Source organism: Apium graveolens, chromosome 4 (assembly GCF_009905375.1).
Source record: "Apium graveolens cultivar Ventura chromosome 4, ASM990537v1, whole genome shotgun sequence".
NCBI lineage: Eukaryota > Viridiplantae > Streptophyta > Magnoliopsida > Apiales > Apiaceae > Apium > Apium graveolens.
This window is the reverse complement of record NC_133650.1, coordinates 146,499,310-146,509,756: the sequence shown is the minus strand read 5'-3', so window position 1 is coordinate 146,509,756 and position 10,447 is coordinate 146,499,310. Positions and strand designations below refer to the sequence as shown.

The 10,447-nt window shown below is 34.5% G+C and overlaps 2 protein-coding genes across 2 annotated transcripts; one reads left to right on the top strand and one right to left on the bottom strand.

Annotated features, from left to right (window-relative positions):
- Window positions 1-300: 300 nt before the first annotated feature.
- On the top strand, window positions 301-8,013 carry LOC141720344 (uncharacterized). Its single transcript, XM_074522701.1, has 12 exons — window positions 301-439; window positions 1,612-1,671; window positions 1,752-1,805; window positions 1,915-1,975; window positions 2,132-2,208; window positions 3,780-3,829; window positions 4,011-4,093; window positions 5,164-5,234; window positions 5,306-5,450; window positions 7,198-7,328; window positions 7,400-7,489; window positions 7,643-8,013. Exons 1-12 carry the CDS (start codon window positions 401-403, stop codon window positions 7,712-7,714), a joined length of 933 nt encoding a protein of 310 aa, XP_074378802.1. The 5' UTR covers window positions 301-400; the 3' UTR covers window positions 7,715-8,013.
- A 63-nt stretch (window positions 8,014-8,076) lies between these two features.
- On the bottom strand, window positions 8,077-9,938 carry LOC141720343 (putative E3 ubiquitin-protein ligase RHC1A). The gene is made up of 2 exons (XM_074522700.1): window positions 8,769-9,938; window positions 8,077-8,605 (listed from the first exon to the last, which is right to left on the bottom strand). The coding sequence occupies exons 1-2, from the start codon at window positions 9,703-9,705 to the stop codon at window positions 8,580-8,582; spliced, it is 963 nt and encodes a 320-aa protein (XP_074378801.1). The 5' UTR covers window positions 9,706-9,938; the 3' UTR covers window positions 8,077-8,579.
- Window positions 9,939-10,447: the final 509 nt, after the last annotated feature.

Here is a 10,447-nt window from a genome sequence, read left to right as displayed (position 1 = left end):
AAATCTAATGGTCGATTCTGTACTTTTCTAAATCTCTCAACGATCGATTTGCATATCGTATGTGTTAATTCGAAATATAACACATATGATATGCAAATCGATCGTTGAGAGATGTATAAAAGTACAGTGAAATCGGATTTTAAAAAAATCTAATGATTTGACGGAAAAAAATAAATTAAAAATAAAGAAGAAAAACTGAAATTGGGTGCGGAAGGATGTAGACTAGTTGCGTGGGTGATTTAGGGTACCATTAGATTAGATAGATTTAATGACTTATATTATTTCCTAATTTCTATTTTAATCTCCGTATATATACCCCTCTTCCGAAACCTAATTGTCACTGCAACAACGTCGCGGCAGCCTCCGTCGCCAATTTTCTAATCGATTATCGTCGCTTAATATGGTTTCTTCCAAGGAACAGCTGCTTGAACGCTTCAAGGTCTCTCTCTCTCTCTCTCTCTCTCTCTCTCTCTCTCTCTCTCTCTCTCTCTCTCCCTCTCTCTCTCTCCACATACGCATACACACACGCATATACATACTCTCTCTCTCTCCACATACGCATACACACGCATATACATACATAAATAAACCTAAATTTGTTTTAGGATGTGAGTTCTGATTTTAAAGTATACTTGTAGTAGTTTCTACTCTTGTATAAATTGTACAACGTTTCTTCTAAGTGCTAATTTTAGTTTTTGCTAATTACTAATTAGCCATGCCGTGTATCCGAAACCAATTAAAAGAAAATTAATATTGCAGTTAATATAAAATTTCCTCATAATTAATTATCTTATTTGATGACATTCTCGAGGAGGAATTAAATTAACTGGACAACCTAGAGGAATGTATGATCGAATTGCCTCAATTCTAATTGCAAATGTTTAACGTCATAGTGTGTAGAGGGGATAATCGCCGATTCATGGGAATTAGAAACCAGTTACCTCTAATGCTCTATTCATGGGAATAAATTTAGGTGTGATTTGAATGAATATTTTACTAATTTGTAGGTAAGTTTTTGTAACAACCATTTCTTCCGTTCATTTAAACATAAAGTAGAATTCCACCCCACAAAACTATAGATGAATGCTTTATTCCACTCCTTAAATCCGCATCATAGAAATTTTGCACTATTTTTTTTCACTTTTCTTTCTCAAAAGCTTTATTTCTCCTTTATTTTTATTCACAATTTTTCCGTTCCATTCCTTATGCATTTTGTAACTAAATGGAGCATAAGTATGATGCAGATGTAGAGAGGGGAAAATGGTGGAATAATTCCCATATTCAGTTCTAGAAGATAATCAGAAGATTTGATATACTGTTCTTCAAAGAAATTAGCTGATTGTGCACTTTTCAATAGCTACTTTTACATTTTACTATGTCATAAAAAATTAGGAGTGTCATGCTTTGTCACTTTCTATCTTAAAACTGAAAGAAATATAATTATCTTCTTTATTGGTGTCTTTGATCATGCAGTTGTTGGTTGCTAAGTATACAAAATTCCATGTCAAAAAACTGTCATAATCTGCTTAACCTTTTGGCCCTTTCAGTGCTTTAGTCATTATCACGTCCTTTTGTTTTTGCAATGAGATTTTGTATATTGTACTTCCTCAGGAGCTTCAAATCGATTTTGCTCAATATGATCATCCTGTAGTGTTGACGGTTGAAGCTCAGGTACGCAAAGAGAAGGGGAGAAAACAAAATCTTTTGCTTGGTTGTATTTTTGCTGAAGTTTTCTTCATCTTACTTTTTAGGCAAAGTATGTTGGACACTTGAAAGGGGCGTTGAGTAAAAATCTATTTTTAAAGGTATGATGCATGATTTGGAAATACATCTTTAGTGTTCTGCAAGATTGCTTATCGTAAGATTCGCAACTCAGTTCTCACTGTCTTAAACCTACAACCTCTTTCCCTGCAGGATAAGAAACATAGATACTATATTGTTTCTGCTTTATCTGATACTAAAGTAGATCTAAAAGGTAAGAACAGTTATTCTTTCTAGTTTCTAATCTATACATCTTGATTTCTTTTAGTATATTAGGACTTGACTTTTAAGCCATTCATCTTGCTCGTTTTAACCCATGTTTTTAGTTATCATGAATTTGTAAGATTTATCTGATGTATAAGCTGAGCAGTTCTATCGCAAAGACTTGGTTTGGGAAAAGGAGGCTTAAGAATGGCTCCTGAGGAAGCACTTGGGGAAATACTCAAGGTGTATATCTGTCCCATGCCTTCCTTGAGATTTTCACTTAATTGCTATATTGGTGAAGTAGATTACTTCTTTTGCAGTAGCACAAAGGTCAAAAGATAAAAGTGTGTGCGGCTTATGTTTATGGTGTTGAGATGAATTTGACTTTGTGTTGAATCATATTAATTGTAAACATGGCCAAAATTAGGCACTGGCTTTTTAAAGTAGTTGCTAGTAGTGTTTTATTCGGGTAAGGCTTAAGGACTCCGTCGAGCAGGCAGCAGATGGTACGCAATGATCCACGGTTATGGAAAAGAGCTTAAGTAGATGAGCGAACATCTTTGAGGGGAAAATTACATAAAAAACTTTTGTTCTTTCTTTGATGGGCATAGATTGAATCAAAGTGCATTAAAATTCGTTCTTTCTAGTAATGCAAAACTGGCTTTAGTCTCGACAAGATACAAATGAGCCTATCATCTATTAGGAGAAAGAGTACAAATTTGGGATGAAAGCTTCTATGTTGGTAAAGTTCCTTTTATTAGTTTTTTCTTTTAAATGATTTTTGAACTTAATGAAAAAGAAAAATCAAAAAACAATTTTTCCTTTAATTTTCAGCAGAAGGCTGGCTTACCAGCGCCTGGAATTTCTTATTAAAAAAGAGATCCAAAATGTCAATTGCCATTTGTATACTTCCATATACGAATATATGAATATACTTGTCTGTTCTAAGATTGGCATGCAACCTGATGACATGACTTAGGACAATATATTAGCAGGTATACAAATGCATAATATATTAATATGTATCAGCATAAGTATCTTCTATCTAAAAACACAATTAAAGAAGGAAATAGTTCTTTCCTTGTTAACTGAAAATCTTCTGTTGCTTGTCATTTCAGGTTTCCCCTCTTTCTGATGGTAAAAGTTTCTGACCTAGTTTTCTACTATTTTTGGTGTTTTCTGTTTAGTAAGGTAAAGTAGCAGCTACATAGAGAAGACTGAGAGTAGAAATAGAGAGATTAGACAGAGTTCAGAGAGAGATAAGAGAGGCACTTGCAGGGGAAGATAGAGTTTAGAGAGAGAAATCAGTTGGAGAGAGAGAGAGTGAGTTAGAGAGAGAGAGAGAGAGAGAGAGAAAGGGAGGGAGGGAGGCAAAAGCCATTTTCATGTTATCATTTATAACAGAAATGAAAACTACATATAGTATTCATAGTTCAATACAAACAGGAATTGACAAGGACTATTGTACCCTTAATGAACCCCTGACTCCTACTCACAGCCTTACTACTTATTACTACTAACTATACTTCTCTATATTGACTTATCCTGACAGTAGTTGACCTAATACTTTAAATTGTAACAATTGTGTTGGTCCATGATTTGTGGTGCAATTTGTGTCTGTATCTTTTGTGATTTGGCTAGACTTGAATTTGTTAAATGCCACTTGTATTCATTTTAAAACTGTACAGTTTAACCGTGTCTTCTGTTTGGTGTTTTCTCAGGTTGTCGTTAAAGTTATCTTATTACTTCCATTTTCCTTTGATGAATATTGTTTCTCTGACATCTTTACTTCTTTTTTTTTGTGATATTTCAAGGTACCAGTAGGTTGTGTTACTCCTTTTGCAGTTGTGCATGAATCGGCACGGTATGAAACCTATTATTGTCTAGGTTTTCCTCATTTCTTGTTCAAGCAGATAAATATTAGCTGTGGATGCAACACAAAATCATCTTACTGAGGTTTTTTGTACATGGCCGATGGAGTTTATTCTTGCCAAGTATATATTTTTTTTTTAATATTCTGATGATGTGTGATTTTAATGGTGAAGGTATGTTTCGTTGTTGCTAGATCAAAAATTTAAGAGCCAGGTGTGTTGCTTTTTTCACCCACTTTCAAATGACATGTCAATATGTAAGTGCTTAGGGGCTCTAAAGATTAGATATTCTTTTCCTTGCTGAATGCTAAAATGAATACTCTGTGTGCTTCCATATTTTATACTTATAAATTCATTTGTAAATGTATATTCCATTGTTTTGCAAATTGTACTTCTTAGGCTTCTTTTTGAGCATCTTCCGCTTATTGCCAACTTCGTTCTCTGTTTCTGCCTGACTCTTTTTTTTTCAATCTTAAATATTAAATCGTGATGAAATATTTGATTTTATGAGCTTTGATTGAATCTTAAAATGTACGTCTGCCCAATTGTCTTTATAATTTTTTTTACTTGTATTCAAGTTCGACGCAGTGTGCAATATCTCAGTATAAATGCAAATACATGTATTTTTTAGCCCATCTCCTGCAAATTAATCTTGCTTGCATCAAATGAAAGAATGGCGAAATATACTATGGTTTTGGATTAAAACATTTTCAATATACTATGGTTTGTATTAATTCATTTGGAAAATGATCTCTCAACATAAATTCCTGGAAAGTAAATTTATTTTCCTCCCTTTCATTATCATGAAAAAAAGAGAGATGGTGAGAAAATCTTTAGCTTGGAAAATGGTTTCCTCTTTATATGAAAGGGGAAGTCATTTTCCACAAAATCATCTAACATTTTTTTCAAAATTTTCTCAGCTGGAAAATATTAAATTTACCCGAAATAAAATATATACAGGAATCTTAAGATTTCCGGTGCATACTATAGAATCTGGGATTCATAAGGTGTCCTTAAGCTAGTGCTTAAGTACCCAAAAAAAGTGTTGTCACGAGATTGATTTAAGGTACATATAACATAATATCAAGAGAAGTGTGATAAAAAGACTAGAATACCATTGAAGTGCTTTATAAGCTTTGAGAAACAGAGTACGTATTCCTTTTGCGGGGTTTGCTGGTCATATTGGTACTTTGCCCCTGTTTTTTTCTTTGGCCAAGTATATTATGTTCTAAAATTTTGTGCAACCTTATTGAGCCATTTGAATGAGACTATAATTGCTTGAAGATAACTCCTAGTATGTAATTTGTGGCATATTGTTTTCTTGTAGCTCTAAACGCCTTTGGTCTGGATAAGTTTCTTATATCAATTGGAAGAGATCCAGCATATGTTGATTTGGAGGTATTTGAAGTCTATTTAAAACGAAGTCATCCATTTCTTTCTTGTCTCTTAGGTAATAATAATTATTTCAGGCTAACCCTTCAGTAGGAAAGGATCAACCTCCGGATCTGGCTGCATTAGTTCCATCAGAGGCTCCGGTTCCACAAGATATTCAAGATAAGGTAGTTGCAGATAAAAATGACGTCGCTGCAAATAACAAATCGACAGTTGTTACAGGTATGCTATTAGGTTAAGTAAGCTTCTTGATTGACACCTCTTTCATAGACATCGATCACATTTCTTCAGTAATTTTCTAGCTTTTATTGCTAGTTATGAATTAGCAAATTATTTATTAGTAGTCACAGGTTCTGTGACCGGGGCGTATAGTTGGTCCATTTTCAGTTTAATTTGAGATGCTGATCAAAGGATAAAGAAGAGACTGGAAGTACCATATGTTTTGTGGATGCATTGAATTAATATGTTTATTTGAGATAAGTTTGATATTATCAAGTAAAGTTGAATTCAATTTTTTTTCCTTGTGAAGTTTGTTTTATTGAATGGGCTTGCTATTGTTAAATTCTCATTCCATTTAATAGTGAAGATTTGATACTTTCATGGTGTACATGTTATTGCAAAACCTTTTTCCTTTAAAATTCCCTGCTAAAGTTCAATGGTTCACTAATGTTAGGAGTTGTGTAGTCCGTAAGGGCCAGATAATACAATCATTTAGTATGGATCTAGTTGGGCCATTTAGCTCGGATATTTTTGGCTACTGAGGATGATTTATAATTGGGAGTGTATATATGGTCTGAGGTGCCCGATTTGATAATTTATGGATGGATTAGTAATAGTTGTCAAGGCATCACCTAGTCAGAAATACGGTAAAAGATGAATAGGCGACGTTCAACCATATACATGTATGAATATCTTTCTAATATACGATTAGGATTTGCTTATTTTTATCGTTCAGTGGTAACTTTATAAACTTGTACCGTTGAATTATAATTTTCCGAAGAAAAATCTCAAACGTTAATAAAATCTATTTGATCAACTCATATAAGCTAATTATTTCATTAATGTAATTGTTATATGTAACAATCAAAATATATCTATGTGGTATTCAATATATATGCCTATATAGCAGAATTCCTAATTTGCTTAATAGACGCCTAGGCGGTTTGCTTTTTCACCTTTAGGTCTTGACAAGTATTATGTTTATTATTGTAATGCTGTTATGAAAGGTTTGATTTCTATGGTTGAATGAAAGAAAGGATAGATAGAGTGTCTGGACCATGAGATGCAAAACAAGCGGAAAAAATCTAAAGCAGAACAAAAGATCAAAAGTGTATACTTCCAGTTTCATTTAACTTTAGGACCATTATATGATGATTTGAGCTTGTTTTCAATTGTTTATCATACTAGTTATTTTGTAATAGTTTAAGTTTCCACAGCACTTTCTGTTGCATTTTAATAGAACTGTAATTGATTTGTTCTCTCTTAAATCTGCTAAGCTATTATTGACAGAATAAGACATCAGTTTTTGCTGTTTAAACCCTTCAACTCGCATCATGAACACACAACTGATAGTACTGTTCTTGTTGCCTTCACTTCTTGCTTATACCTATTTTTTTGCGAGTAGATGCGTCTTTTAAAGAAGTATACTTAAGATGTGTCTTTTAAAGAAGCATAATTAAGATGTGTCTTTTAGTACAGTCAAGAAATTAACATGTGTTGGTAACTCATTTAAAGAAGCATCATTATCAAAACTGCAGTCAAGATGTCCTTTGAATTATAATTACTTAATGTGTTTCACCTTTAGACGGTTCTTCTGATTTCGGAAATTGTTAAACTGTTATGGCATTCAACTTTACATTTCAATTGACTCAATATGCAAGTTATGGTCGCGCTTTTTTCCCCAGTTGATGAAAAATAACTGTGCTGCTGAAATTTCAAGTAATGTTCATAATTTTTGTCTCTGATGCAGCAAAACTTGTCAAGCCATCCAAAAGTTTAGTGAAGGAGAAACTCAATGCAGTTAATATGTCGTCCTTTGCAGATCCTGAGAAGTTTGTTAATAAAATTCTAGAGAAAGCATCAGCTGTTATTATTTCTGAGGTTAGTGAACCATGAAATTTTAATTTATCTTCTTATCTTCTCAGTCAGGCCTGAGATATAAATTTCTACAGGCCAAGAAAGAGAATCTTGAGGAACAATCTGGCACTGTGTTGTCAAACTCTGTCAAGAAACATCTCACCCTGGAGTTGCAGAGTCTAGCTGTGAGTAATTGATGTATACAGTAACTATAAACATATGTTAGTCGAAGAATCAAAGCTAGTTGGTTGTTTAGCTTGTTCCAGTTTCACTCAATATACATTTTTAGTCATTTGTGAACTTTTGATCTTTTTAAGATGTTTTTATATGATTTGCAGACGATGTTCAAGAATTCAGCCTATACAGATGGTTTTGTTGCTGGTAAGAACTCCCAACCAAAGCGAATGTGAATTTAACATTTTCCCAACTGACCAGTAATGGAAGATTCACATGGGAAAAGAATTAGGTATTGGATTTTTTCCTATTCAGCAGTACAGGGAAAATTAATTCAGCAGGATAGGAGTTGTGTTGATTATTATCAAATTTATCTGCATGTTGAGTTTCATATTAATTTTTCTTGCTTCGAACAGTAATATATGTTCAAATGGTTTATCAGTATTAGCGACTCGGCATGTACAGCTGTCTAAAGACGCGGATTATGTATTAATGATGATACTGTCTAGTGATGCAGCCGCATGATTTGCATACACTCTGAGAAAGATACATTAAATGTCACACCTTGAACCAATATCAACCCAGATTATCCTGTCCATTACAAGTCGCTTTTTTGAATAGCCTCATGATAAATTCAACACAAACAAACATAATAATTAAAAACCGAAAATTCAACAATATACATTGACCACTTCTGTTCTAATCTGCCTATTAGATGTTGAGGCAGTTTGTGAATTTTTCGTCATTGCAAGGTTGTAGTTTGGGGGTGTTTGCCGCTGATTATTGTTTTTTGAGACAGAAACCTAATCAGGGTCAGTGTCAGGATCAACTTTAAAAACATGAATTTGTTTTTACATAATTCAAGTTTGGTGTCACCATTAATCAATGGGGGAACACATAACTAGTAACTAGTTCGGTGTCAACCTTGATAAAACTATTGATGAATTTCACTTTACTATTTAAAATCAGAAAGCGGAAACAAGTGATTGCAGACGGGAATTCCAACATATGAAAATATATACTTCAAATGTTGTACCCAATATATCGAGTTTGTTATTGTATTTCTCTGAATTTGTTGTTGCAGAGTCCGCGGCAATGGACTTATAGTATAATGCAACTCTGGTCAACTGCCAGAAAAATAAAAGAGAACACCGTGGAATTAAGACGCTGAAATACGGATTGATGGGAAGGTGAAGATTAGGTTTTGAAAGAACTCTTAATCATTATATAATGTAGTATATTTCAGTTATAGAACAGCAATCTTTAATATTGTAAGGAATCAACTCTCACCACGGCGAGAAGTTGCAGTACTATTTTCGTTGGCCTGGGGAGAGTGATGAAGTGGATGAACACTGGAGCGAGAATGCCAAAACGAACGCACAAACTGTCCCAGCCTTAAACAGCGACTATGATTTCTACTCGTATCCTCATTATTATTACTATTACTGGATTCCTCGGCCTCATTAGCAATGGGCACCAGCAATTCATGGCGACAAACTGGGCAAGAATTATGAAGCCGCAACCAAGGGATTATACAATCAGAATGGTAGATATGGTTACATGGCAGTTCTTTCGCTTCACCACCAACCTTAAACTCCTCCATACAAACTGGACAACTGGAGTCATCAATTAAATGTCTGTCTGTAATTTTGACAGCTGGCAAAGCGTTAATGGCTAAATCAGAGGCCGGTGGCGGCCCTTCCCTGTCATTTTGTGTTAGCTCTTCTATCAATGCCTCTAGTCCTGGTCCCAGAAAGTAGTTTCCTGGATCTATCCTGGGATCCCTTTGATTGTTGTTGGGCAATGGAATGTCTGGTCTCAATATTATCCAATCTCGTGGACGTGCTAAAATCCCAGCTTCAGGGACAAAATCATCTGTATTCTCTTCTATGTTGATATGATTCCGCCTTGTGCGTCTGCGATTTCTAGTTTGAACGCCAGGATTTTGATTGTTTCTAGGAGGCAATCCCAGTGAGGGATTCAGCATGAGGGCAAGTGCTTCTAGAATTCGGGATTCTGGGGAGGGGTCAAATTCTGTGAACAAGTCTATAAATCTTGGTCGTGTGACAGTGATTTCATCTAGAAATTGGCCAAAGCAGCGAGGACAGATGATTTCAGATGGGTTTTCAGAGGAGATTCTGACGGTTCTTTGGCACTGGTAACACCAGTATAGCTGAAAGATCCTGTTGTCACTGCTTGGTGTTTCATGAGGCGGGTTTAAGGACATACTTTTTTGAATGATTTAATCCAAATGGAATGTAAAATAATATCGGGCTCGTGAATTTGTTAGAGAATGATGAGTTATATACATGTAGACGTATAGGCCAGATATGGTAGTAGAAGAAGGAAGTTTTTCTGAATTGTAGACGGAGGAGATTCTGAGAACCTTGTTTGTCTGTAGGTTTCATCATGAATGCCATTTACTTTTAGGCAAAGACAAGAATGATTGGTTGCAGGTTTTGTGCAGCGAAATATGTATATCTATATATCTCTAGGGAGGAATAACAGTTAGTTTTCCCGGGAAGAGACCATACGAATATATGAATGACAGCCAAATGGTTCTTGGACATGATGGTGTCCTGGAGACTCACTCCTATACAATAGAATACACTTTGTTCCTTCTGCTATTTTGCAAATCATTTAAATTATTCGGATTCAAATACTACCAAGGGCCCATTATTATTTGGGCCCTATACTTTATTTGTTTTGCGGATAGTTATTTCTCAAGGCCCACCCAATCAACAATGTTGTGTTTCTTTATTGGCCTAGCCTCATATTTAGTGTACTTTGCTTAGTTTATGCTCATTTGTATATATCTTGTAAAATGAAGAAGAATTGTCAAAAATAAAATAAAAGAAAGACAGAAGACATGTTTTAAATTTAAATACTATAGAGCACACAAATGTTGATATCGACTTGTATTGTATATCTTGAGCCCATTACCGAGCATTACTGTTTAAATATACTAG

What these genes read in the sequence shown, in the direction of transcription:
- LOC141720343 (XM_074522700.1), bottom strand. Translation starts at nt 9,705, where the DNA reads ATGTCCTTAAACCCGCCTCATGAAACACCAAGCAGTGACAACAGGATC. An exon ending in TACTGCAACTTCTCGCCGTG is followed by an intron (nt 8,606 to 8,768) that starts GTGAGAGTTGAT and finishes TTTTTCTGGCAG; the next exon opens with TTGACCAGAGTTGCATTATA.
- LOC141720344 (XM_074522701.1), top strand. Translation starts at nt 401, where the DNA reads ATGGTTTCTTCCAAGGAACAGCTGCTTGAACGCTTCAAG. An exon ending in AGCTGCTTGAACGCTTCAAG is followed by an intron (nt 440 to 1,611) that starts GTCTCTCTCTCT and finishes GTACTTCCTCAG; the next exon opens with GAGCTTCAAATCGATTTTGC. An exon ending in CAGCATATGTTGATTTGGAG is followed by an intron (nt 5,235 to 5,305) that starts GTATTTGAAGTC and finishes TAATTATTTCAG; the next exon opens with GCTAACCCTTCAGTAGGAAA.